Consider the following 24,907-nt stretch of genomic DNA (forward strand, 5'->3'; position numbering starts at 1 on the left):
ATTGCATACAAAATCCTAAAGTCTGTACGCTAGCAGTAGTATATAAACAGAGTAACCATCATCCCTGAAGTGTAGTGTAAGCCAAACAAATTTTTAGCGAATAACTCTCAGTCCCCATCAAAAAAAAAAAGCTTTCTTTTCCTCAAGTTTTTCTCAAACTAAAACAAAATCCATTCTGCAAAACTTCACTATCAATGGCGTAAAGCATTAACAAGAAATACCCTTGCGTGTCCGAAACCTATAGAAAACCAATCGGGCCCATCCCCTGAAAAAATAAGACCCTTAAGATAGCTATTTACAGTTGATGAAGTAGTACTAATAAGCTTGGCGAGTGGATTCGATATTGCTTTGGGGTTTAAGTGTATGAGGAATAGAGAGAAAAGCAAACCTGGGAAAGCACGGAGAGTTATTGTTGGAAGGTTTATTCGATTGCATCCATGAAATCACGGCGGCGCTTGTATTTACTAGGATGAGTGATTCTGCTTATCGTGTTGATACCACTCCGCGCCTCGCTCAATGGCGGATCGACAATTTGGCTTCTTGCACTTACCGCAAGTCCGATCCTTTTAAGATCGGCAAATGGAATTGGTCAGTCAGTCTTTTATATATTCTTATTCTGATCAAACAGAGCAAATTACAGCCAACAAATTGCCATCAATTTTAGCTATTACTAGTACTTTCTCTCACACATATATTCTCCGTGTCAAAATAACAATTCAATTGTCAAAAATACTATGTTCAGTTGCTTCATCCGTCTCTGAATTTGGTGTTACACAGTTTTGCAAATATCTATAAATTGTTTGTTTAAGTTTATCAATCAATTCAATTGTTTGTTTCTCATCTGATGAGCTCATTGAATCACCTTAGGCCTCTGTTTTATTACCTCAAAAACAGATGACACAGTGGGGTAAAGGCTATATTAATAAATTTATACAGTAGCTTTTTTTTCCTGCCTCGTGGCCTAAGATTGTGGCAAGTTGCCAGTGTATTCTTTCTTCATTTTTTTATATGGGTATTTCTTTTTTTGGCAAATTTCTTGAAAAAGGGAGACAGTTCAGGTGAATATTTATTATGATAGTAATGTATGGTAGTGACATTAGTAAGTAAGCTAGGAGTGTACGTATGTTAATTAAGTCTTTTTATTTGATTTAAGGCACTTAGCTGTGGAGAAGAACAGGACATTGTTCATTAAAATATACCCAGAGATATCAAATTTTACAAGAGACAATCCTCCAATTGCGTCTTTTATAATTAGATTAATCTCGTCCGCTGGAGATCGCAAGACCTTGATTCACCCAGGTAAAATTGTCTTACACTCATCAATCTTTTTTGTTTATATTTTGATCTAAATTTGTGAATTGGTGATTAAACATATCATTTTTGTTTTGTGTCGATTGTTTGGAATCTGCAGAAGTTATAGACAAGCAAATCAAGAGTAGCGACGATTTTGTTTGGCCAATTGAAATCCCCTTAACTGGGAAGTTCATCATTGACGTTGAATTCCTTGATCTGAAGACTGCAGCTCCTAATGTACTGTTTTCTCATCTTTTCTTTATGTGCATATATACTTAAGAGCATGTTTGCCATAATACAGTAGTGTAAACAATTCATTTGCTACCAAAACACTTAAATTGGACGAATTAGAATTTCTTCCCAACCAAACTTAACGTCAGTAGTGGATCCAATGAGTTGCTCAGAAATGATTCAGAAGATCCAATGAGTTAGCTCAGAAATAATTCAGAATTAACAACGCCTAAATTCTGGATCTTCCACTGGCTAGTGTGATGTTCTGGTCTATGAGTGAGGATAAAACTTGTTCAGGAGATGAGATCTTTCTAAATTCTAATGTTGCATTTTGAAACCTCTCTACTCATGTGGAAATAGGTTTTAAGATTACCATGGTTCTCCTCGTTCATGTTCATTTTGTGTTTTGTGAACTTGCAGAGCGGTGAGCTGTGCTCAATCTGGACTGAAGGATTAACCGAAAAACAATCAAATGCTACTGCTCTGACATCACTTGGCCGAATGTTGTCCGAAAGCATTCACACAGACATCATAATCAATGCTTCTGATGGAAGTATTGGGGCACATCGTGCTGTTCTTGCTTCAAGGTCGCCTGTCTTCCGAAGCATGTTCTCCCATGACCTCAAAGAGAAAGAATTATCTGCCATAAACATCTCCGACATGTCAATAGAAGCTTGCCAATGTTTTCTGAATTACATTTATGGAAACATACAAAATGAAGAATTTTTAATCCATAGGCTAGCTTTGCTTCGAGCCGCTGATAAATATGACCTTTCAGATTTAAAGGAGGCATGTCATGAAAGTCTAATGGAAGATATTGATGCCAAGAATGTTCTTGAGAGGCTTCAAACTGCTTCCCTTTATCAACTACCAAAGCTGAAGGCCTGTTGTATGAGGTATCTTGTGAGGTTTGGTAAAATATTCGATATAAGAGATGATTTCAATGCCTTTCTGCAGTATGCAGACCGAGAAATCATTGGTGAAATCTTCAATGAAGTTCTTGCTGCTTGGAAAGGATTCTGATATCTATTTAGAGATAAAGGGGTATTGAATATGGCATGTTCATGCTGGTTGATTCAGTACTGATTACCAGATCAGTGTGTAACATATGTTCATTGGGCAATATTCTTTGGTTTAAATGGATTTGGTTTGTGTATATTCAATCTTGTACATAAATTTGATTTTACTGAAACATGTGTTACCATTGGACTTATGGACGTCGATATCATCTTGTATTTGGTGATCATTAATAGCAAGCCGAAATCATCTGCATGAATGTGTTGTACACCTTATGTGGTGTCTGCAATTCATTTTTTCCAAACACTATAAAACAAACCTGAGAGATTCATTTAAGTAAATACTACCTAAACAACGCTAAACAAGAAAATGCAATATGGGATCCCTCCACTCTTAAGACTTATTATCAAGTCTCGATTTCGAGTTCTGGGAATGGAGATTTCGAGTTCTGGGAATGGAGAAACTCCTGGGGTTGTTGATTTGTATTAGTGGGATTAGTGGGGTTTGGATACCGTATGGTAACTTTCACCAGTGTCCAAGCCAGGAGTTTGCCTTCTGTTACGGGTTTGATAGTTCTATTTCCTTTCTCATGATTGAGTGAGTTTGCATTTAAGGAATTATGCTGATTCATTACTTAAGAAAGGCTTTGAATATGATGTAACAAACTAACATTGTAACTTTGCCTAGACGGAAGGTAAATAGTCAATGTCAAGGCAGAGACCTCCCAATGAAGCTACCTTTAAATACAACATCAGATTCTTGAGAGTTGTCATAATTCATACGTTAAAGTGTCAGGAAATGATTTTTATTGAATGTTTGTGTAGACAATGCTCTTTGTATTGTAAAATCAATTTTTTTTAAGATTGTTTTCTAGTGTTAGGTTCGGTATAAAAGTAATTGCACATGAAATTTCTATGCAGTTCGTATTATAAGATAAATGATAAGATATGACGGTCACGTTCTTATGGTATATTTAAAACTCAAAGTTGACAATCTTGTTTAATGTTAGTTGAACCAACCGAAATTAAGCGAGTCATGTTACACTTTTGGGGGAAATTCTTGGAGAAAACACTTTAACAATTGAATGTAACCAAACATTACAAAATAATTTTCAAGAACCATTAATATTTTCTTTCCCGTCATGAGTTTCAGTTAGCAGAAGTTTAAAGAGATGGATAGAAGGGATATTTCTCACCTCGAAAGAAGATTTTGTTGGTCTCTCCAATTTGATTTTAATGCTGCAAAAGGGAAGATAGGAAGTAGCAAAGTACTATTTCCACCATATTAAACTCTCCTCTACAGGGGACTTTACCAGCAAATGAAGAAGATCAGCTGGGAGACTTCAAAAGAAATATGGAGGGGAATATTACTAGGATCTGATTGGGAAAATGCTCTTTGACTTGGTACAAGGAAAATGAACCAAAGAGATGAAGACACGTGTGTTATAAGATGAGAACAAATATTTATTAAGAAAATTTATCCCCCCTTTCATAATAGTACACCGTTTTATACATTTGTCAAAAAAAACACTTTTAGCACACCGTTTTATACATTTAGAGCTAACATGTTTCGTCAAAAAAAATTCTTTTTTAGTTAAAAAAGCAATTTAAAATTTTTTTTGATATGTTTGGCCAAAATAAAGAAATACTTTTGGATAGCAGCAGAAATTTTAGCTTCTTTGAAGAAGCAGAAGCAAAAAATTCAAGACAAAAATATCTTTACTATAAATTTATATTTTTCAAATTATCTTTTTCTCCTGAGTAAAATTCACTTTACCCCCTTAACCTTTAAGGGATGTGAAACAATACCCTCCCCTCACGTTTTGAATGGGAAAAGGAACCCCCTTATGCAATTATTTTTCGGTGAGAATTTCTTTTTTGGAGTAAATTTTTTTTTTTTCTCTCTCTATCCTTTCAAAGGCGAAGTATAATATTTTTCATCCAAACAAATACTTGAGTTTCGTCTTTCTTGCTTGCAAAATTTAAGATATTTTTTTATTATATTGAGGTTATATTGAAGTCATTGTTAAAATTTCTGCAATAAAGAAAAAATCTTGTATGCAAAATTCAAAAGATATATTGAACGCACATCCACTATGGATGCTTTAGCATTTTAATTAGAAGAGAAAAAAATATAATGAATTAGTCAATTCTCTGACATATATATTAGATGAAAGAATTATTGCTATGAATATTAATTTATTTATGTATTTTCTTTTTTTTAATTGTTATGCTAAAGCAATTATTGAACTTTATTTATTTTGAAATTGTCTTTATTAAACAGAAATTATAGTTGACAAGGTCACATTTGAAAATTCAATAGGGAGGTGTTTTTGCATTTCATTATATCTTAAACTATACGGGAAGAGATTAAAGGGGCAAGCCAAAAAATATATAAATCATAATTATTGTTATATGTAGAGCTTTTGGCTATAATGAAAGAACTTGATTATTCTAAAAATTATTTATTAAAAAAAAGATTTTTATTCAAAAACAATTGTTTCACCGAAAAGCTATTACACAAGGGGTTCTCTTTCCCTTTCAAAAGGTAAGGGGTATCATTTCCCAACCACTAAAGGTTAAGGGGTAAAGTAGATTTTACTCTTTTCTCCTCCTTAATTTAAAGTTCTCCTTTTTCTTTTTGTTTTTATACCATCATTTTCTCCTCTTTATTTCCACTGTATTGTTTGAAATAATTTTCTTGTTTCAATAGACCCCCCCTTACGAAACTAATTTCAAATACATACCTCCTAAATGCTTTTAGAAGAAATTGGATATAGTTTCAATATCTTGAATTTAGGAACACGTCATGAAATAACATGGATTTTTCATTTTCGAACTAAGGCAGATAAAGGAATAAGGTGAAAACCAGTAGTATTTGTTTTCAGAGATAAATAAAATTTCTATTGAAGAAAAAGGGCAACCAGCAGTAAACACAGTGCAGATCTTTACAAAAGTAGAGATTTCACTCACGCTGATACAGAGCTAACTAATCTACCATTTTCTCTTCTTTATATACTATATTCATTTTCTAACTTGCACCAGAGCGCTAACAAGTAGAGACTTGGAAGTTGGAACGAATTGGGATTTTAACTACATTTCTTTCTTTTCTATTTTATTTTTTTAGTTTTAAATGTTTTTTAACTGCTTATAGTTTAAATATGGTCAAAATAAATTGGATTTTCTTTTAATAAAACAGTGCTCACATGGCATGCGTAAAATGCTGATGTAGTAACACGTGTTTTTTCCGACTTGAAAATTTTAAAAAATTAATGCATAATTCAGAAAATTTAGTGATATACAAGAAAGGGCTTTGTGTTATAAAATAAAAACTGTAAAGTAAAGAAACCGAATACAAGTATAGAAAGAGATTGATATATTATTCAACTTCAAACTAATGTAAATATGAACTGAAATCTCCTCTATTTATAGAAGAAATAAAGTAGTTGTGAGGCTTTTCAGGAAGCAACTGCGAGACTTTTTTTGAGCTGCTTGTAAGCTATCTGCATGAGCTGCTCGCAACCTGCATGTTTAATAAGAAGCTGCTGCAAGTCATTTCATTGAGTTGCTTGCAACCTACCTGCATCAGCTTCTTGGAGATAAACTTCAATATATGGAATACTAAATGGATAATCTTCTTCAGGAAGATTATTTATAGCGGAGTAATAAATTGACATCTACAATAATATTTTCATAACACTCCCCCTTGGATGTTTATTATTAAGTGTCTCGTTAAAACCTTACTAGCTAAGAAAAACCCTGTGGGAAAAAAATCCTAGTCAAGGAAAAAGAGTACACTAATATATACATTGCAAGCTACCTCATTAAAAACCTTACCAGGAAAACCTAGTGGGAAAAAACCTAGGCAAGGGAAAAAGAGTACAGTGCATACTTTACTCCCCCTAATAAAGATTTTTTTTTTCAAATACCTAAGTCTCCGCATTCCAATCTTGTATATCATCTTCTCGAAGGTTGCAATTGGCAAGGACTTGGTGAACAAATCTACATGATTTTTACTTGAACAGATTTGATGCACATCAATGTCATCATTTTTCTGAAGATCATGTGTGTCGAATAATTTTGGTCAAATGTGTTTCGTTCTATCTCCTTTTATTATAAGACCTCACTTTAAATATCGCAATATATGCTTAATCCCGTTCCAATGTCTCCGTGTAGGAGAAGAGCTATATCTTGCTAGTAAATTAACAGAAAATGTTATGTTAGGCCTTGTAGTATTAGCAAGATACATAAGTGCACTAATTGCACTCAGATAGGGTATTTCAGGACCAAGGAGTTCTTCATCCTCTTAAGGAGGTCGGAACGGATTCTTATTCACTTCAAGTGATCAAACAAATATTGGTGCACTCAGTGGGTGTACTTTGTCCGTGTAAAAGCGTTTTAAGACCCTTTATGTATAGGCATATTGATGAATAAAGATTATGTCTGCTAAATATTCAATTTGCAGACCTAGACAAAGTTTTGTCTTTCCAATATCTTTTATCTCAATCTCTTTCTTAAGATATTCAATTGCCTTTTTGGAGCTCTTCTAGAGTTCCAACAAGATTTATGTCATCAACATAAACAACAAGTATAACAAATTCTGATGACATTTTCATTATAAAAATACATGGACAAATAACATCACTTATGTAACCTTCTTTCAGCAAATATTCACTGAGGCGATTATACCACATGCACCCAGATTGCTTTAAACCGTGCAAAGACCTTTGTAATCTGGTCGATTACATTTGTCGAGACTTTGAACTATATGGTTCAGGCATTTTAAATCCTTCAGGGATCTTCATATAGATTTAATCAAATGAGTCATATAGGTTATAACTTGCATTTAAATGGCATGACATCTTCAGGTGTCTGGACTGCAGGTCCGATCCTTATAATCTTTTACAATATTGTGCACTATATTGTATCAAATATATTGTCGACGATCATTTCGTATCGGTTCGCAAGCGATATAACTTGTTGAGATCCCTAGGTATAGCATAGTGGCCACCTGAGCTGGTGGAGGTAGTAGGTACCCGGTGGAATTGGCGAGGTGTGCGCAAGTTGGCCAGCAACATAGTTATAAAAAATAAAATAAAATAAGTGGCAAGGTGCTGAACTTGGCTGTTTCACGTGAGAGGAAATTATATTGTAGGAATTTTCAGCGAATAATGTCCAATGCTAGTGCTTATAATTGGCGTTAGTTTTTGCAGTTTGAGGTTTGCTTTTCAGCTATCAGATTTACAATTCAAGTCTTAGTTTTGTATTTACTATCTCTTTGTCACACATCAGTGACTATAAATTACTGATTCAGATTACAGCCTTCTATAAGGTTCAGTGACATTTTTTAGTTCCAGCTGCTAAAAATCAATAAAATTTGGTGATTATTAAATTATAAGTGTGCCTTCGAAGTCCCAACGCTCTATTTTAACTTGTTGGGTTAGAACTTCAATGATTTGCTGATTAGACAAGATAACATATCTCAAGCTTTTGTATATGGTGCATTGCAATTTCTGGAAAAGCTGGGAGAGCTGCTTCTGAAAATGCTGCTGTTCCACCTGTTGAACAACTCAGTGCAGCAGAAATGGAGCGCCGGATCAAGTTACTGCAGAGCAAGGTAAATGTAGTTCATTTTTACATGGTTCTGTGTTGCAGAAAGTCATTGAATTCTGAACCTTTTTCATAAGGCTACCTGATTTTGACAAGAAGCTGCCTGTTTTTGTCCTCCTGCCCCCTCCCGGTTAAGTTGGCAACTGATCATGACATTTACTTCTCGTTTAGTTGGTCACAAAAATATATAAAGTGGCAGTGAATTGCAGATACTTCATAAGCAACTTGTCATTGGAGGTGTTCTATCAGAAGCTGAATTTTGGGCTGCAAGGAAGGTTATTATCTAAAAAAGACTCTTAGTTTTATTACTTTTTTGTTAAAATGCTGTTATTGACTTAATGAAAGTGTTGAGCTATATCTGGAACACCTGAATACCTGGCAGCTGTTTCCTCTATACATTGTGAAAAGTGTTGCAGTATTTTGTCGTGCAATTGAACTGCAGAAGCTGCTGGATCAGAGTGACAGGAAGAAGCCTAAACAGCACGTTGGCTTTAAAAATGACATGTCGAGTGTAAAACCTCTATCTGATGCTCAGGTAAGAGGCAACTCTTCTCTCCCTGTGCTAGGGGTTACAATGCCTGTCACTAGATGCAGCAAAGATACCTGCCTAATAGGTTGCAGTATGATTTTTTTTTTAACTCAAACATATGTCTAAGCAAAAGCGTTTCTTTGAAATCTGATCAAATATTATTCTCCTAAGGCAGAAGGTATTTAGTACTTCTGTACCCCTATTATTGATCCAATAGCAAAATAGAAGTAGATAGAAATGCAACTGAATTTCGAGAGAGATCTTTTGCCAGCAAAATTGTCGTCACTGAGAGATCTTGTACTTTATGGACATGAAAGCTTAACTATCTGCTTTTCTCCATTGGGTTTTCAGACAAATAGAGTTACATTTATCTTAGCACCAGTGGTTATTCACCAGGTAATCTTATGTGTTCTATGAATTGGTTAAAGTTAACGGAATATTATAAAGAAATCAAACTCAGCTTAAAACCAGGTAATGATCATTTGTGTTGTCTTGTTCATAGTATGTAGATGATATAACATAAGGTAGGGAAACTTCATCTGCCTAGGTGAAATGAGAAACACAAACTGATTTCATCTGCCTAGGTGAAATGAGTGGGTTGTACTTCAAATGGATGTCTCAGCCAAACTAAGAGTTTTGAACTTACAAACTGATAGAGCTATTGGTTAAGAGTGTTCAGGAATGACACGTGCTTGGTTCCACGCTGGAGCATAAAGTAGGCAAAACCTTGAGTTGTAGGGTATTGTGTTGTGAATTTGCACCTGTCAATAGAGAGTAGAGGTGTTTCAAGACTCCTTGACATCTTAAGCTTATGGATATGGAAGAAATGGAGCCAAGTTGTGAAACTTGAACATGCTCCAGGAAGGCCCATCACTCCTAGAGGCTAGAAGTTATTGGCTTCTGCAGTGCAGTCAGGAACCACACTTCACTTGTCAAATTTGATACACACAAGTTATTACATGAAAAAGGAGTACCCTCAATCCTTAAGTTCCATTTTACCTAATTCTTTAAGTGAAGTTTCTATTTCCAGATATCATATCTTTCCCACGGCTCTTTAATATCTACAACAGATGCTACTTGATGAATTTTAAATAAAAGCAACTGACATTAAAGCTTTGTCGAGCTCATTATGACAAAAAAATGATTTTGACATCCTTAGATGTAACTTTGCTTTGTAATCGGTGCCTAATCATATTGGAAATTTGGTTTCAGATCTTTGCTGAGAAACCAGCTGTCCGACATGGCATATCTGAACTTGGTACTAAGCAAGGTAAAACAACTGTGCAAATAAGTGTGATAGATTCTTTTTATTTGCAGAAGTGATTTAAACTCTATCAATAAGGTTCATCCTGATCTTCTTGATGTTTTCATACACAAGTGCATGCTGGGCTAAATATATGTACTTAGTTCGTTCCAAAATCTTGGGCTAACTTGCCATCATCAAGTCTTAATCTTAGGCTGAAGTTTTGGAAACCTTTTTTAACTACCATAGGAAGTGGAAGCAAGCGGAACAACTTTTGTGCCACCTTATGTTTACCACATTTTCTGGCTTCCATCGCATTTTTTTGTTTTTGGCTTTACCACTTGATACTGAACTCCAAAGCCAGTGATTACATCACCTCCCCGTACATCATCAAACTTTGTTCTGCACTACAATTGCTGACGGCTTAGTAATGAATGATCTTGTCCAGTAGAAGATTAGCTGCCCATGTATCAAATGAAATAGAATATTTCTATAGAAAACTAAAGGTTTTTTCGTATAAATTTGTGATCAAGGTGTCCTTGATAAAATACTAGAGGGTTTACATCAATAAATTGGTAGCACATTAAATGAGGTGATGTCTCCAGCCCGACACTGACAATCTAGTCTAAACTATTTAGCCGAATTTTCAGTTGATGAAAAGTAATCACAATTTACAAACGTTTATTGTGTTGCCTTATAAATAATAGGTTGAGGAGGTTCTTAACCAACTCCACTAGGGTCTTTTGGCTGCTCAAGAAAAAAATTGATGATTGCTTGATTGCTATTTTCAGTATTTTTTTTAAGTCACGATTTAGAAGAAAATCAAGAAAAAACACAACAAATAATGATTACTTTTATTTAATTTAATCTCTTGTCTTTTTTACTCACTTTACCTTTAGATAAAATTCCGCATATTGGGCTTCAATAAAAAATATATCTAGAAGACATTATGTGTTCAATTCCTCCACCCCATCCATATAAAATTCAAATGCAGATGCCTGATAATTTTAAACGGGGAACATGGCCAATGATGATTCATATAACAGAACCCGACTTGTTTGAAACTGAGTCATAGTTGTTGATGTCTCCTTGTTCTTCCCATTTTTCTTTTGTTTGCACTTTGCAGAAGTTGCCTGTGAGTTTTGACATCATGTATACATTTTAGACCGTCTTTTAGTAGGTAGACCTACTGGTCTTCATGTTTGCTTTTGTAGGTAAGCTTCTGGCTCATGTGTTTTGTGGTTCTAACTTCATTTATTTTGTACTTGTTACAATCATTTCAAATTTGACTTGATGCTTTTCCTTCTTATATTTGTTGTTTGTCCAATCTGCAAAGATGTTGAACTGGATGGTTCACGGTCTGTTGCTGAAGCATTTCACCAGGGCAAACAGGGTAAAGCGCATTTTGCTGTTAAATTGTTCAATTATCTCTTCCAATCTGTGTCCATAAAAAGGGTTTGTACAACTCACCAATTTGGTTTGGGTTTCTGCGCGGAACAGCTGAACTAGCTATCGAAGTGTCTGATGAAAAGGCATATAAAGAACGCCTGGAGAAAATTCTCCGAGTGGCTGAGACTGAGGATCTTCATTCACCTTGAGATCGTCCAGTTGCATTCCTGAGTATCAACGTGTGGCTTTCATTAGGTCTATTTCGTTGAACTCCATCTCTGTATATCCAATTGATTATCTAATATATGATTATCTCCTGAATCAGGTTCCTTGAGACTACTTTGATTCTCAACGCGCAAATGCAATAAAAGTTTTGGGGGATGCAGTTGTTGGGATGAGACAGTTGAAATCTAACAAGAAGCCTTTAGCTTCTAGAGGAATCCATTTCCGAGATTAATTCTCGAGGATTAACTGAACCAATAATTAGTTCAGAAGTAGCTCTCAAGGTACTTCTACTTCGTATTGGCAATGGAGAAGTTAACTATATATATATAACTGTTAGCAGATTCTCCGCTTAATCACCAAGTATCATCTGGAAAGAACCCCAGTGAGAGTCTTTTGGATCAGTTACCTAGTGCAACCAAAAATGAATTGCTACTTGTGAGTAATTCCACTGTATTTTAATTTATCTTGAACTGATATTTTGTCCTGTGCTTTAGTTATGAGTTTTCATTTTGCTTCTAGCATTAGACATCAATTCTAAGCGTTTCTGGTCATCGTATCCAATGACAACTAAATATTTTTAAATTAAGGTAATGCTCGACCTTGATGCTTCACTGTCAACGTTATATAGAGTTCCTGCTACCTTATAACAGAATAATGCTGTTATGGTCCAAAAGAAAAATTTAGTTACAGAACTTTGTTTATTCTAATTGTTCAAAGTTAGATGTATATGTTATGTGTTACTATAGTTTGGTCCCTCAGAAATATTACTATATTTAGAACTTATTTCATTGGGTTTTCCTTCTATCGAGATAAGTTCCATTTAATTTTAGAACTTATTTCATTTTCTTCTAATGCTTATCATTTGACAGGTAAGTAGATTAAAGGATGTGATGTCCCAAATATATGGAAAGCTGCAGGTAGTGAGTGGCCTTTCTGAAATCATTTTCACCATTCATATTTTTGTTGTCTGTATGAATCCATGGAAAGGATTCATACAGGAATAAACAGAAACTAAACATATTTGGTAGGGGGTGGCATAGGAAACATGAGGACATAATAAAATTCAAGACTAAATTACCAGCCAAGGTGGACTGTTCGTGAGCAATTAAGGATAATGTTAATCTCTTGCTAATTATTGGACTATCTGATTTGAGGAGGTATTTCTTGTGTGGCATTAAATTTTTATCTTCTTATTGATGTTCAGGAGGTTGAGGAATCTGTGCGATCTGATATCCGACATCAAGTACAGCCAGTGTAAGAGAATTTCATGTATAATTGTACTCTTCTTATTTTTAACTCCAATTTGAGACATTTTGTCTCCAATTTGCCTTGCTTTTCTCCTGTCAGGAACAGGAAGTTTTTCTATTCTATCTTGCATTCGGTGATGGAAGATGCCTAAATCTTGTTCCTGGGAACTGTCTCATACTGCATGATTTACAGTATGTTCTTTTAAAGCTTATTAGCTGGAACTAATTGACAAATATGTTCTTATGCAGATTCTAGATGCATTTGCTCATTACGACGCAGATGTAGTGGGGAGAGACAAAATAGACTTGTTTAGGCGAAGTGCCCGTTTTCACGCCCTTTATCTTCTAGGAGACAGGTCCTATAGCTGACTACAACTATTTTTAGTATATGGCTTTTCCACAGTAGAATGTAGATCATTAAAATATAACCTGGTAATTTTTGTTTGCTCATTTTCTTCACTCATAAGAAATTATATTTCCTTTTGTCTTCAAGGGTCACACGGATGTACGCCCAGTAAAGAAATGAGTGCACGTCCAAATTGTACATATATTGAGATTTTGTCGAGGCAGGTATATCCGAGTCTTTATTTATTTGTTGGTTCTTTTTTTTTTTTAATCTTCTCTGGCTAATTTTGTTGGTGGTAGAACTGAACCTTCTGTAGGTCCTGTGTATTACAAATTCAATAATTGAAGTACCTTTTTAGCCGATTGATAGTCCATTGCGTACGCTATTTTGGATGTTTTATAAGTTGGACTGACATTTTGAATTTATTGTACTTGTGTAACTTATCCAGCAAGCACTAGATTTTGCATTTTGTTAATGTGTAAATGTCCATTAGATATAGCCAAGAAACCATTCTTCTATCCAAGCACTCGGACACGAAGAGGTAGAGTCAGAATTTAAAGTTTATGAGTTTTTAAATTATCTTTGAATCAATAGCATCTTGGGTCAATTAGTTCTGTAGCTCCAGGCTAGTCTTCTTTTATGAAAAAGTTGCTTTTCTAATAACAGAAAACGTACACGATAGTTGGAAAGCAAACTAAAAACAGAGTCCAATCCTCAATTGGTCAATTTGAGATCCACAAGACCAAGAAAAGTTGTCGAATAAATCAAGCAAACATTAAAGTAAAAATAAATGAACCCCTACTTCAGACCTTTGCAGAGCATAACCAGTTTTAAATTTGAATACTCTAATATGAAAATGAAGTCCTAAATTTTAATAACAAAATGTGGATTTAGGTATAAAGTAGTATTTAACAAGAAAAAAACAGATCAATTGGTGAATTTGGATCCAAATAGGAGAGATGAATACAAAAAATTCAGCCAACAAATTTGAACATCAAAGTAAAAGCAAGATGAACATTGTGCACAAATTTAAGTAATGGAGTAGTAGTATAAACAAATCAAACAATGGTGAGAAATTCTAAAATTAAAACATCGCAAAACGAGATGGAGTACTAATTAATAGGATGGTGAAGGAGCAGGGGAGAAACCCAAAAAGGGCCTTCGACCAGTAGGGGAGGAGCAGAGAGCATTAAGACAATCAACAACATGAATACTGTCCTTCAGTTTGTGAAACCCATTCTTGAATACTCCAAATCCAAACAACAAACCGATCGCAACCACAACTAGTACAACGCATGTACACAACATGCAAATTCTACCACCGCAACACATTTTTGGATCTAAACAAATATGTTATGTTTCTGTTTTGGATTGTGGGTTTTTTTACATATATAGCAGCAGTTGATCTGTTTGTTGGAAGGAAAGAAGTGTAGGGTTGGACTTCTCTTTTCTATCTCTCGGTTGGTTCTGGCTAGCGGTTACTCTACGCATCGTTTCTGCTTTTTAAAGTAACCCATCACCAAAACCATTTTCTCCTCTATATATATATTTTTTTGTCTCGGTTACTTTTTTTTCCTTAGTGAAGAAATTATAAGTACTACGTAAATTACTTAGTTTAAAAGGCTATTTTTATCTTTGAGTAATGTATTTCTAGTATTGTTAATTTTGTATTATTATTTATATTTTATTTCTCATAAAATAATACGTAATTTTTTGCATAACTTAATGCCGATATTATTTTATACTGCTAACCAAATACTATGTTAGTTATGTGACAATATTTTATCTTATAAGATCAACCAAATATTGTGTTTTGTGTTTGGGATTAATTATCCAATACAATCGACCAAATGACACCTTTAAAGTGTAGAGAGAAAATAATAGAGTATATGGTACTATTTACAGTGTAGGAAGTTCTCTTAGGTCTCATTTGTTTTTTTTTTAAATTAAGACGTTTGAATTTGAATACACGTCTGAATATCAAAATGTGTATTAAGATTAAGACATCTGAATACACATCTGAATGTCAAGATGTGTATTAAGATCTGAATACTAAATGATTAAAACTGTTTGATTTTTAACATCTGAATGTATAAAATTTACGTTTATTTGAAAATTAATAAACATAAAATTCAAATAAAATACTAATTAATATAATATTACATCACTAAAATATATAGTTTTTTAAAATATGATAGTTGCTGGTGGTGATGGCTAACAGTAGTGCTTGTGAATGCCGACTAAAACTGGTGGTTGGTGGTAGTTTAGGGTAGTAGCTAGTGGTGATTAGTAGTGGTAGCTATTATGATTGAGGATGGGTGGTGATGGGTGGTGATATTTAATAATGGCGGGTAGTGGTGGTGGTTGTTGTGATTGAGGAAGATGGTGGTGGGTGATGGTAGTTTATAATGATGGGCAGTGTCAGCTATGGTTGTTGATGGTGATGAGGTGGTTGGTTGTGGTAGTTGAGGTAGATGAGCGTTGGTTGTCGTTAATGATGGTGGTGGGAGTGGTGGGGATGTTGGGTGGTGGTAGTCGACAATGATAGCGGTTATGATTGAGGATGATGATGGTGGTGGGTGGCATGGTGGTAGTTGATAATGGTAGGCGGTGACGGCAGTTAATAATGAATATGGATAATAGCATCTTAATGAAATTAAGTCTTTGTTATAGATCTTAATGGTACTATGTGATTGGATGTAATTAAATATCCTCCCTTTAATTGATCGTAAAAGATTTATTAGTGCTTCTATTTGCTAGTTAATGAATTAGTAGGCGTTACGGAACTGAATTCATGGCTACGTGAAGTGTATTGTCAAAAGAACATAGAGTGACTTTATAAGCCATTTTGAATATCATTCTGTATTTTGAGGCATGAACATTATATATGTATATTTCCTATGTGTAGTACATATCCTTTTTACATTTTATCAAACTTTTGATACTTCCTTTGCTTTCTTCTTTTTTGGTTGCGTAGCTCTTCCCCTTCTATCCGAAAAAGATTCTCAGTACATAAAAAGTGATATTCACTTTTTGCCTAAACTTTTCCAGTTTGGCTATGAGACCATTATTACACAAATAACCATTTTTAGGGATATTATTTAAAGATTAGTCAATACTTATTTTGTCATAAAATTTTGAATTAAAAATCTCAACTTCAGGACAATTCATGATATTTTTGCCCTAAAAATTTGAACTGAAAAAATAAACTTCAAAACGCACGGACTAATTTTAAATAGCAACCCTTTAGAGTTGTAATCCGGTGTTATTTCTACTTTGAAAGAATAGATGGATGAATAAGGATTTATGGATTAGGAAGATTAGTTTATCTAACCCCCAGTCCAATGTGGATTTTGCTATCGTCTTCCTGTAAATTCTTGAGTTTAGATATTTGTAAATGGAGGTCAATATTTATGTCCTTCCTCTTTTACCAACTATACACATTTACAAAAGTACGAAAATATCACGTTATTTTTGTAAACTTGACTATGTAATTTTTTAATCTAAGTTAAGCTACTATAATATAGTCTCCGGCATAACCACTTATGTTATCCTCTTAGCAATCATGCTGCTTTATTTTATTTTGTACATCTTTGGTTTGAATGATCAAAAATATTTCTCGCAAATAAATAAATAAATAATCATTTGATAATTAATTAAAATTATCAAAAATTTAAAGTAAAATATTTTTATCAACTATAAGTATTTATTTCCTTATAAGATAACTAACTAAAAACTTAACAGGAGAAACAGACGAGGTGTGCTTTAATGCTATTCTGAATTGTGATCTCAAGAAAAAGAATCACAAATTTTGGAGCGACGAGGATGAATCCGAAGAAGAAAACGATCACGAAAGAATGGAGAACCTATGTTTCATGGCAATAGGAGAAATTGACAAGGTATGTCCTTGTAACGACCCGACCGATCGTTTTGCTTTCTAGATCCTTGTTCCCCTAATTAAGACTCCTCGTATGTGCTTTTACTGTTTTATAACTTGCGGGGACGGTTAGTTCGGGCTTGAAAGGGTTCGAGTTGAAATCGGAACACTTAGTTCCTTAATATTGGCTTTAAAGGGTTAAAATTGACTTGGGTCAACATTTATAGTAAACGACATCGGAACCAGGATTTGACGGTCCCAATAGGTTCGTATGATGATTTTGGACTTGGAGTATGTTCGGATAGGATTTTGGATGACCCGGGAGCATTTCGGCATTCAATATTGAAAGTTGGCACATTGGAGGTTTTCCAAGTTCTTCAAATTTGGTTTGGAGTAGATTTTAGTGTTATCGAGATCCGTTTGGAATTTCGAACCCGAAAATAATTTTGGGTGGTGATTTGTGATTTGCCCGTAAAATTTGGCGTCATTCAGAGTTGATTTGATAGGAATCAGACGCGCTAAAATGTTTCTAGAAGTTTTTGAGTTTAATAATTCTATTCATGCGCTTTAGCGTCTGATTCGTACTTCTAGATGTTATTTTGGTATTTCGAGTACGTGAGCGGGTCCGTATTATGTTGTTGGATGTGTGAGTATTATTGGATAGGAATCGGACTCGAATTTGGCTTGGGGGACTGCTGGTGAACCAGTTCTGGTGCGTCCGCACTTGCAAGATTTTGGCCGCAGGTGCGAGCTTTTGATCGCAGAAGAGGGTTTGGGCGAGTAGTCAGCGGCCCACAGAAGCGGAGGAATTTCCGCAGAAGCGGCCTCACTTCTGCGATGAAAGGGCCGCATGTGCGAGAAGGGGTTGGCCAGGCCTGGATCGCAGGTGCGACGCGGCTTCCGTAGAAGCGAAAGCAGGTGGCCTGGGCTAGGACCGCATCTGCGATGGATTTCCTGTTGGTGCGACTACGCTGATGCACCCTAGGATCTGCAGAAGCGAAAATCGTTGGGGCAGTGAGGGCTTTTAGTATCGGGACTTGGGTAATTTTAGCTCATTTCTTTCATCTCTTGGGCCATTTTGGAGCCCTTCGAAGAGGGATTTTCACCTTGCACTTTGAGGTAAATAATTTATATATGAGATGAGTTTAATACATGTATTTTGGGTAAATTCTTAGCATATAAAGTGTAGAAATTGTGGGTTTAGTTGAAAAACTTAGGTTTTGATAAAAATGAGATTTAACCACGAAAATGATTATGGGATTGGGTGAAAATTATATATTGTTCGTAAGGTTAGGGGTAACAATTATCTTCGAAATTTTTTGAAATCTGGGCACGTGAGCCCGGGGGGTGAATTTTATGAATCTTCCAATTTGGGTTGGGTAATTACTCTAATAGCTAAATTAGTAACTTTTGAGCGTATATTGATTAATTTATATAATTTTTGGCTAGCTTCGGATTATTCGGCACCAAGTTGGGTCCTTAGAGTGAATTTGTGGCTGGAAAGTGAGCTTTGAGACGAGGTAAGTCTCTTACCTAATCTTGTAAGAGAGAATTTATCCCATAGGTAATTTAAATTACTATTTACTCCTAATTGTGGGGGCTACGCACGCATGAGATGACGAGGTGCATAGCTACTAATTATGCTTAAGTTTGGGTAGTCTAGGACCCAAATCATGAGATACTTGTAATGTTTGCACTCTGCTTGTTAATTTAAGTGCCTAAATTATATTGAAACTAGATAAAGGATTCGTAAAGACCGAATTTCACTTACTTGAGTTTTGGCGGGTTACTTGACCGTTAATAGAAATTATGCTTCTTTGTGTATTAGCGTTGTCATAGATTTTAAATTGGATGTTCATTAAGTATTCTCTCTTCGTGTGGAGCGGGCCGAACGCCTCGCCAGTATAATAGATGCATCTATGGTTCGTGTCGCTCGACCCTCGACAGCGTACACATTATTCTGGATCGAGTCGTATGACCTCGGCATAAATCGTGCGTGTTAATGCTTGGAGCCCGAATACACTTGATATTAGTTTCATGAATTGAGAGGTTATGATTTATTTGTTTGCCCGAAATTTACTTGGAATTAGTATGTGTTGGTGGAAGATTTTTGGAATTTACTATTAGTTAAAGAATCATTTAATCACCGTTGCTATTGTGTTAATATTATTATTCACATATTCTATGCCTATTTAGCATTTCTGTATTTTATTATTTGCCCATAATAAGTGTCGATGTCGATCCCTCATTACTATTTCTTTGAGGTTAGATTGGATACTTACTGGGTACATATTATTTATGTACTCACGCTACACTCCTGCACTAATCGTGCAGGATCTGAGGCAGGTGCATCTGGCAGTCATCCCGATGCGTACCCCCGTTACCCCGAGGCTTAGTGGTGAGCTGCTTACTGAGTCCGTTCTGCAGCACCCAGAGCCTTTCTTTTGCATTTTATTTTCTGTCTACTCTATTTCAGACAGTAGCTTAGTGTTTTGTATATTCTACTAGTTTCTTATACACTTGTGACACCAGGTCTTGGAATACATGCTAATAGACTTTATGATTTTTGAGCATTTATTTCACTGCATTTGCTCTTACATTGGTTTTTACCTTACCTTATCAAATTTTCTACTCCTTATTTTCTTAATAAATGAAATTCAACTACTTTGAAATTATTAAAAAGAACAATTGCATGGTTAGTTCACCGTTGACTTGCCTAGTGGCGATGTTGAGTGCCATCACGCCCTATAGGAGAAATTAGGTCGTGACAACATGGTATCCGATCACTAGGTTCACCTAGGTTTCACGAGTTATGGGCATGCCTAATAGAGTCTTGCGGATCGGTGCGGAGACGTCTTTCTTCATCTCCTATCGTGAGGAGACGTCTTTCTTCATCTCCTATCGTGCAGTTGATGTTGTGCTAAGTATGTTTCTCTTATTCTCTCACAGATGGTGAGAACGCACGCGGCAGATGTACCCGACCATGGAGGAGCTGCTCCCCCTGTTGCTAGAGGCCGAGGCAGAGGCCGAGGGAGGGCTCCAGCTCGTGGTAAAGGACGAGGGCATCCTACAGTTTCTCTAGTTATGCCACCAGTGGATATTCTGAACGACATCGATGGAAAGAAACTTGTAAAAAGGGCATCCATATTTGACTACACAAAAGAACAGTTGGATATTATGCAAACAAACGCTAAAGTAATCAACATGCTCTATTTTGCGATTAGTGAAGAAGAATATAAGAAAATATCCACCTGTGAGACTGCTAAAGCTATATGGGACAGACTAAAAAATATCCATGGGGACACCAACAAAGTTAAGGAAATTGAATCCAAGTCAACTCTTGAAGAATCTGAAAATGGTGAAGATCGAGAAGACTTGGCCGTGATACCCAGGACGAAAAAAAAAAAAAGAGTAGAAAGATGCAAAATAGAAAATCTCAATCCATCCAGAATCATCAAAAGAACCACAAGAATGAGGTTCAACAACAAGAGAATGTATGCTGCTACGAATGTGGTAAACCTGGAAACATGAAATTAAAATATCCTGACCTCAAGAAGAAGAATCATAGAATCTCAACTTGGAGCGACGAGGATGATCAAGAAGAAATGACAAACATATGTCTCAAAGAAAGAGGACAAACTGACGAGGTGTGCTTTAATGATATTCTGGATTGTGATCTCAAGAAAAAGAATCACAAATCTTGGAGCGACGAGGATGAATCTGAAGAAGAAAACGATCATGAAAGAATGAAGAACCTATGTTTCATGGCAATAGGAGAAATTGACAAGGTATGTCCTACTCCTATTACGTATTGCGATAAATGTGATAAATTGCAGGAAAATATTGAATTGGTTCTCAACTACCTTGAAAAAGTTCTTAATGAATATAATAAGTTGAGGAAAGAGAAGAAGAATTTGGAGATCCAACTTGAAGAATATAACAAGTTGATATATGAGAAGAAAGATTGGGAGATCCAACTCGAAGAATATAACAAGTTGAGAAATGAAAAGAAAGACTGGGATATTCAGCTTGAAGAAAATTTGGTGAAGAACAACTTACTTCAAGAAGAGAATTCTGAGCTTCACAAACAAATAATCAGCTTTCACAAATCCTCTGACCACTACTTTGATCGATCAAAGTCGACTCCCAACTTTAACAGCTATATAAGTCGACTGAAAAGAGATTTACCGGTAGACGTTCTATTTCAAACAAGTTGACTAAAGGAAGTTTCAAGTCAACTAATAAGGTATCTACAAGTAAATACTCTTCTTCTCATATTACATGCCACTACTGTAGTAATTTTGAACATAAAGTATTTGCATGCAATTATACAAAAAGTCATGTTAGATCAAAATATGTTTGGAGACTTAAACAAACACATGCATCTCCAATTACACTAGTTACTAACCCTCAAGGACCCAAAAAGGTTTGGATACCAAAAATAAATTAATTTGTTTTGCAGGAATCTTGAGTCCAACCATAAAAAGGGATCAATGGTATTTGCATAATGTCTGGTCAAGGCACATACTTAAAATGCTTCATAGTTCATATTCTACAGAGGATGAAGGAACTACTATATGTGATGGCTAAGCTGAAGTGGCTGGTATCACTAAAGTTTATTCAAGCTCATTTTGCTGCATTAGGTGTTGCATATCTAGTTACTGGTCTAGTAAGTATAATATGGTACAAAAATAGTAGTCAATTATATATAGTTTGAGTCAACTAAGTTGCATCATACTACTATTCTGTTTCGTATTATTTATTCTTGGCTTAGAAATTTTGAATAGCTCAAGTACATGTCTTGCATGAACCATGTCATTTGTTTAAATATTAGGACAAGCAAGCATGTTTCTTTGTACATACTTGAATAATGTCATCATGTGAGATAATTTTTGAAGTGAATTTCTTGTTACTCTCTTGGTGCGAGTATCGATACCATTGTATATCCAAGAAGGGTATTTCTCCTTGGAGCCACTATAACTTCTGCATATGGACATATTCGACCTCGAATGCTTGAAGTCGACAGTATCGATTCACCATCATGGAGGAATTTTGCAATTGAAAGAGACAAGCATCAAGCAAAATGAACTACATCATGGATATATATTTAGAAGCGAGCTTGACGAGATGGTAAGGTTATAGCCCAAGGTTTCACACAACAAGAGGGTTTGTTTTTGTGAGATCTTCTGTTTGCATATGCATCTTGCTAAAAAATTTCACAAATGCATATTTTTTTGAATTGATACGACAACAAAGAATTCATTCTGTCAAACATACCTGAATTAAAAGTTTTCCAAATTATTTTTGTGTTTGAAAATTTTATTTTGTCTTAAACAAGTCCCAGAGATTTGTACAATACAAATTTTATTTTATTTTCAACTTTGGGAGGCAAATAGAACTACTTGATCAGGAGCCCAAAGTGGTACAAATCTATATTACTTTTGGTAGTATTAATGAAATGTTGTCAAGATTTTCTAAGCTCGGGCGAGGTGATCAACTTTGAGATGAGCAAAAATTAATTTTCTTCATCAAATTCAAATAATTCAAAGCAAGGAGAAATTTGGTATGTCCGCCAATCAAATGCCAAGGTATGATTGACTCTCTATTGCACTTTGATTACAATGGATACTTTAGTATAACTGATCCTATCAAGTCACTCTATATTGCCACAAAAGAGCATTGAGATACTTGCTTGACATTCAGAATTATGGACTATTATATGCAACAACTAACTATTTTGATTAGTAGGATACATCCAGTTACAATCCTTGCAGGCAACAAAGTGGATTGAAATAGAAGAACTGGCATAGAGATTTTCTAATACTCATGTCACAAAGGGGGGGGGGGGGGGGGGGGAAGGATTCAACAACCTTATCTATCCAAAAGAAAATGCTCCTCCATGAGATGTTGTTGCAGATAAAATGACGGAATATCTGCTAAGAGCACAAAGCATAACACTGCGTCATTGGACTTCTTATGACAAAAGGTAATGTGGAAGTTTGCCTTGAGGATGTTGAACAACAACCTGCAGACATTTTCTCACATATAGGAAATAAGTTGGTATGGAAATAATATCATATTGTATTATTTCATGGCAAAAATAGTCCATTATTTTCTTGTGTGTTTATCACTTTGAGTTTGTAAGTCTATGATAATATTTTTGAAATTTTCGAGTTAGTCACAAACTTTTTAACGGAAAGTATTTTCTGCTATCTTACCCTTGCAAAAAGTTTTCCTCACTTTGTTTAAAATTGTCCTTTAGTCGATCTATTGCGACGATGCAATTTCTTAGCCTTGGACTATTTGATTAAATTAAGAGTTCTCAACTTATTTAAACATTTTCTTGTTCTCTTAACTTGAGACTCTCTAAGTGATTACTTGTATGAATTAATTCTTGGATGCATGTAAGTTACGGTCATACATTAAACCAGTTGAGAATATAGATTTTCATAAAATTTGTACGTGCTTTGGTGGAACCAACTATTCCTTGAGTTTTTCTCTAAATATGTACGAAGGTGCTTCTATACAGTTTTACTAAGTTTCCGAATTGATTATATGCATCTACTTTTATTGTGAATACTTACTTTCATAATTCCTACAAGGTTATTCTACCCTTTTGATGATGACAAAAGGGGGAGAAAATATATGAGTATAGAAAGCTGAAAAACAGAATGCATGCAGTCAGTGAAGGATTGTGGGAGTTGTTCACAACACGCAACGGAAGACAATAACAATCCTAGTAAAATCTTTTCGTGTTTACAATTTATTTATATGTTAAAGATCGGATCTAAGACGTACCTGGTGAAGAGAGTCTCGATTCAAAAATTCTTCGATAGTGCGAATACTCTATGCGTATCCATACCGAGGCTGATCTTTATTACTATCAACTCTTTGATCAATGAAAACCGTGAATAAATTGAACGAAAAATATTGTGTTGAAATTTTCTCAAAAATCTCAACTCAAAGGTAGAATAACAAGAAATAATTTTCTCGCAATAATATTTTCTCTTAATTTTTTTGGGGCACACATACACCTTATAGGTTTTCATATATCATTCAAGTTCACAAATATATCTCTATATATAAGTGAATGGAAAAGGAAGAATTAAAATGGTGTTTTAATTCCTTTCCAAGTCAAAGTTGAACTTTAGAAAAATAATTTCAAGGAAGAATTAAAATGGTATTTTAATCCCTTTCCAAGTCAAAGTTGAACTTTAAAAAAATAATTTCAAGGAAGAATTGAAATGGTGTTTTAATTCTTTTCCAAGTCAAAGTTGAACTTTAGAAAAATAATTCCAAGGAAGAATTAAAATGGTGTTTTGTGGACTTTGAATTAGTCACCTTATTAATATTTAATATATATTTCATATATAAATAAATATTAATTATAAGTACCAAATATATATATCACACATATATATATTTCAATCAAGAGATATAATTTAATTTTCTATTCCAAATAGAAAACTTCAATTTGTTCACAATATTAATTATATTCTCTGTCTAGCAAAGAATATAACAATATTTTATTTGGACTAATAACCAAATTTATTTGACTAAATTAAATTCTTTAATTTAATTATCAAATAATAAAGTAATTCATCCTTTAGCAAAGATCATAACACTCGTTAGTGTGCGACCCCATAGGTTCAATACTAAATTGGTAGTAAATTGATCATATCAATATACTAATTAAGGGTGGCGTCTAGCAACATTCCTCAACGACCGGATAGCGTGAAGTATACAATTTACTCTCAAGAACCCGTAGAATAATAATGCATTAATTTCTTCTATCCTTATAGCTCTAGGTCACCCTAGGATATGGTTCAACTTTCAAATCCTAATAGGCGATCGATCAACTATGTGTTTATGTCAAAAATAATCGATTGTTGAATGATCTA

The 24,907-nt window shown here is 34.8% G+C and overlaps 2 protein-coding genes and 3 long non-coding RNA genes across 8 annotated transcripts; 3 read left to right on the plus strand and 2 right to left on the minus strand.

Annotated features, from left to right (window-relative positions):
* The first annotated feature begins 61 nt into the window (after positions 1-61).
* On the plus strand, positions 62-2,737 carry LOC104121678 (BTB/POZ domain-containing protein At1g55760). Its single transcript, XM_009633729.4, has 4 exons — positions 62-588; positions 1,154-1,299; positions 1,412-1,530; positions 1,945-2,737. The coding sequence occupies exons 1-4, from the start codon at positions 470-472 to the stop codon at positions 2,545-2,547; spliced, it is 987 nt and encodes a 328-aa protein (XP_009632024.1). The 5' UTR covers positions 62-469; the 3' UTR covers positions 2,548-2,737.
* LOC138896492 (uncharacterized) lies at positions 1,378-4,011 on the minus strand. Its single transcript, XR_011409699.1, has 2 exons — positions 3,737-4,011; positions 1,378-2,164 (listed from the first exon to the last, which is right to left on the minus strand). It is a non-coding gene; the product is annotated as an uncharacterized lncRNA (long non-coding RNA).
* A 3,738-nt stretch (positions 4,012-7,749) lies between these two features.
* LOC117273762 (uncharacterized) lies at positions 7,750-8,955 on the plus strand. Its single transcript, XR_004503783.2, has 2 exons — positions 7,750-8,198; positions 8,360-8,955. It is a non-coding gene; the product is annotated as an uncharacterized lncRNA (long non-coding RNA).
* A 2,013-nt stretch (positions 8,956-10,968) lies between these two features.
* Positions 10,969-13,374, plus strand: LOC104121676 (uncharacterized). Of its 4 annotated transcripts, XR_011409704.1 has the most exons (6): positions 10,977-11,315; positions 11,423-11,971; positions 12,406-12,453; positions 12,741-12,790; positions 13,033-13,139; positions 13,277-13,374. It is a non-coding gene; the product is annotated as an uncharacterized lncRNA (long non-coding RNA). The 4 variants fall into 4 exon arrangements; XR_011409703.1 differs by having other exon boundaries at positions 10,971-11,315; positions 12,406-12,790; XR_011409702.1 differs by having other exon boundaries at positions 10,972-11,315; positions 11,423-12,453.
* A 662-nt stretch (positions 13,375-14,036) lies between these two features.
* Positions 14,037-14,619, minus strand: LOC104121677 (uncharacterized). The gene has a single exon (XM_009633728.4). It carries the CDS (start codon positions 14,459-14,461, stop codon positions 14,246-14,248), a length of 216 nt encoding a protein of 71 aa, XP_009632023.1. The 5' UTR covers positions 14,462-14,619; the 3' UTR covers positions 14,037-14,245.
* Positions 14,620-24,907: the final 10,288 nt, after the last annotated feature.

Source organism: Nicotiana tomentosiformis, chromosome 7 (genome assembly GCF_000390325.3).
Source record: "Nicotiana tomentosiformis chromosome 7, ASM39032v3, whole genome shotgun sequence".
NCBI lineage: Eukaryota > Viridiplantae > Streptophyta > Magnoliopsida > Solanales > Solanaceae > Nicotiana > Nicotiana tomentosiformis.

Excerpts from the sequence above, each read along its gene's own strand:
- LOC104121677 (XM_009633728.4), bottom strand. The coding sequence starts at position 14,461 with ATGTGTTGCGGTGGTAGAATTTGCATGTTGTGTACATGCGTTGTACTA.
- LOC104121678 (XM_009633729.4), top strand. The coding sequence starts at position 470 with ATGAGTGATTCTGCTTATCGTGTTGATACCACTCCGCGCCTCGCTCAA. Across the intron at positions 589-1,153 it reads AAGATCGGCAAATGGAATTG|GCACTTAGCTGTGGAGAAGA; the intron begins GTCAGTCAGTCT and ends ATTTGATTTAAG. Across the intron at positions 1,300-1,411 it reads CAAGACCTTGATTCACCCAG|AAGTTATAGACAAGCAAATC; the intron begins GTAAAATTGTCT and ends TGGAATCTGCAG.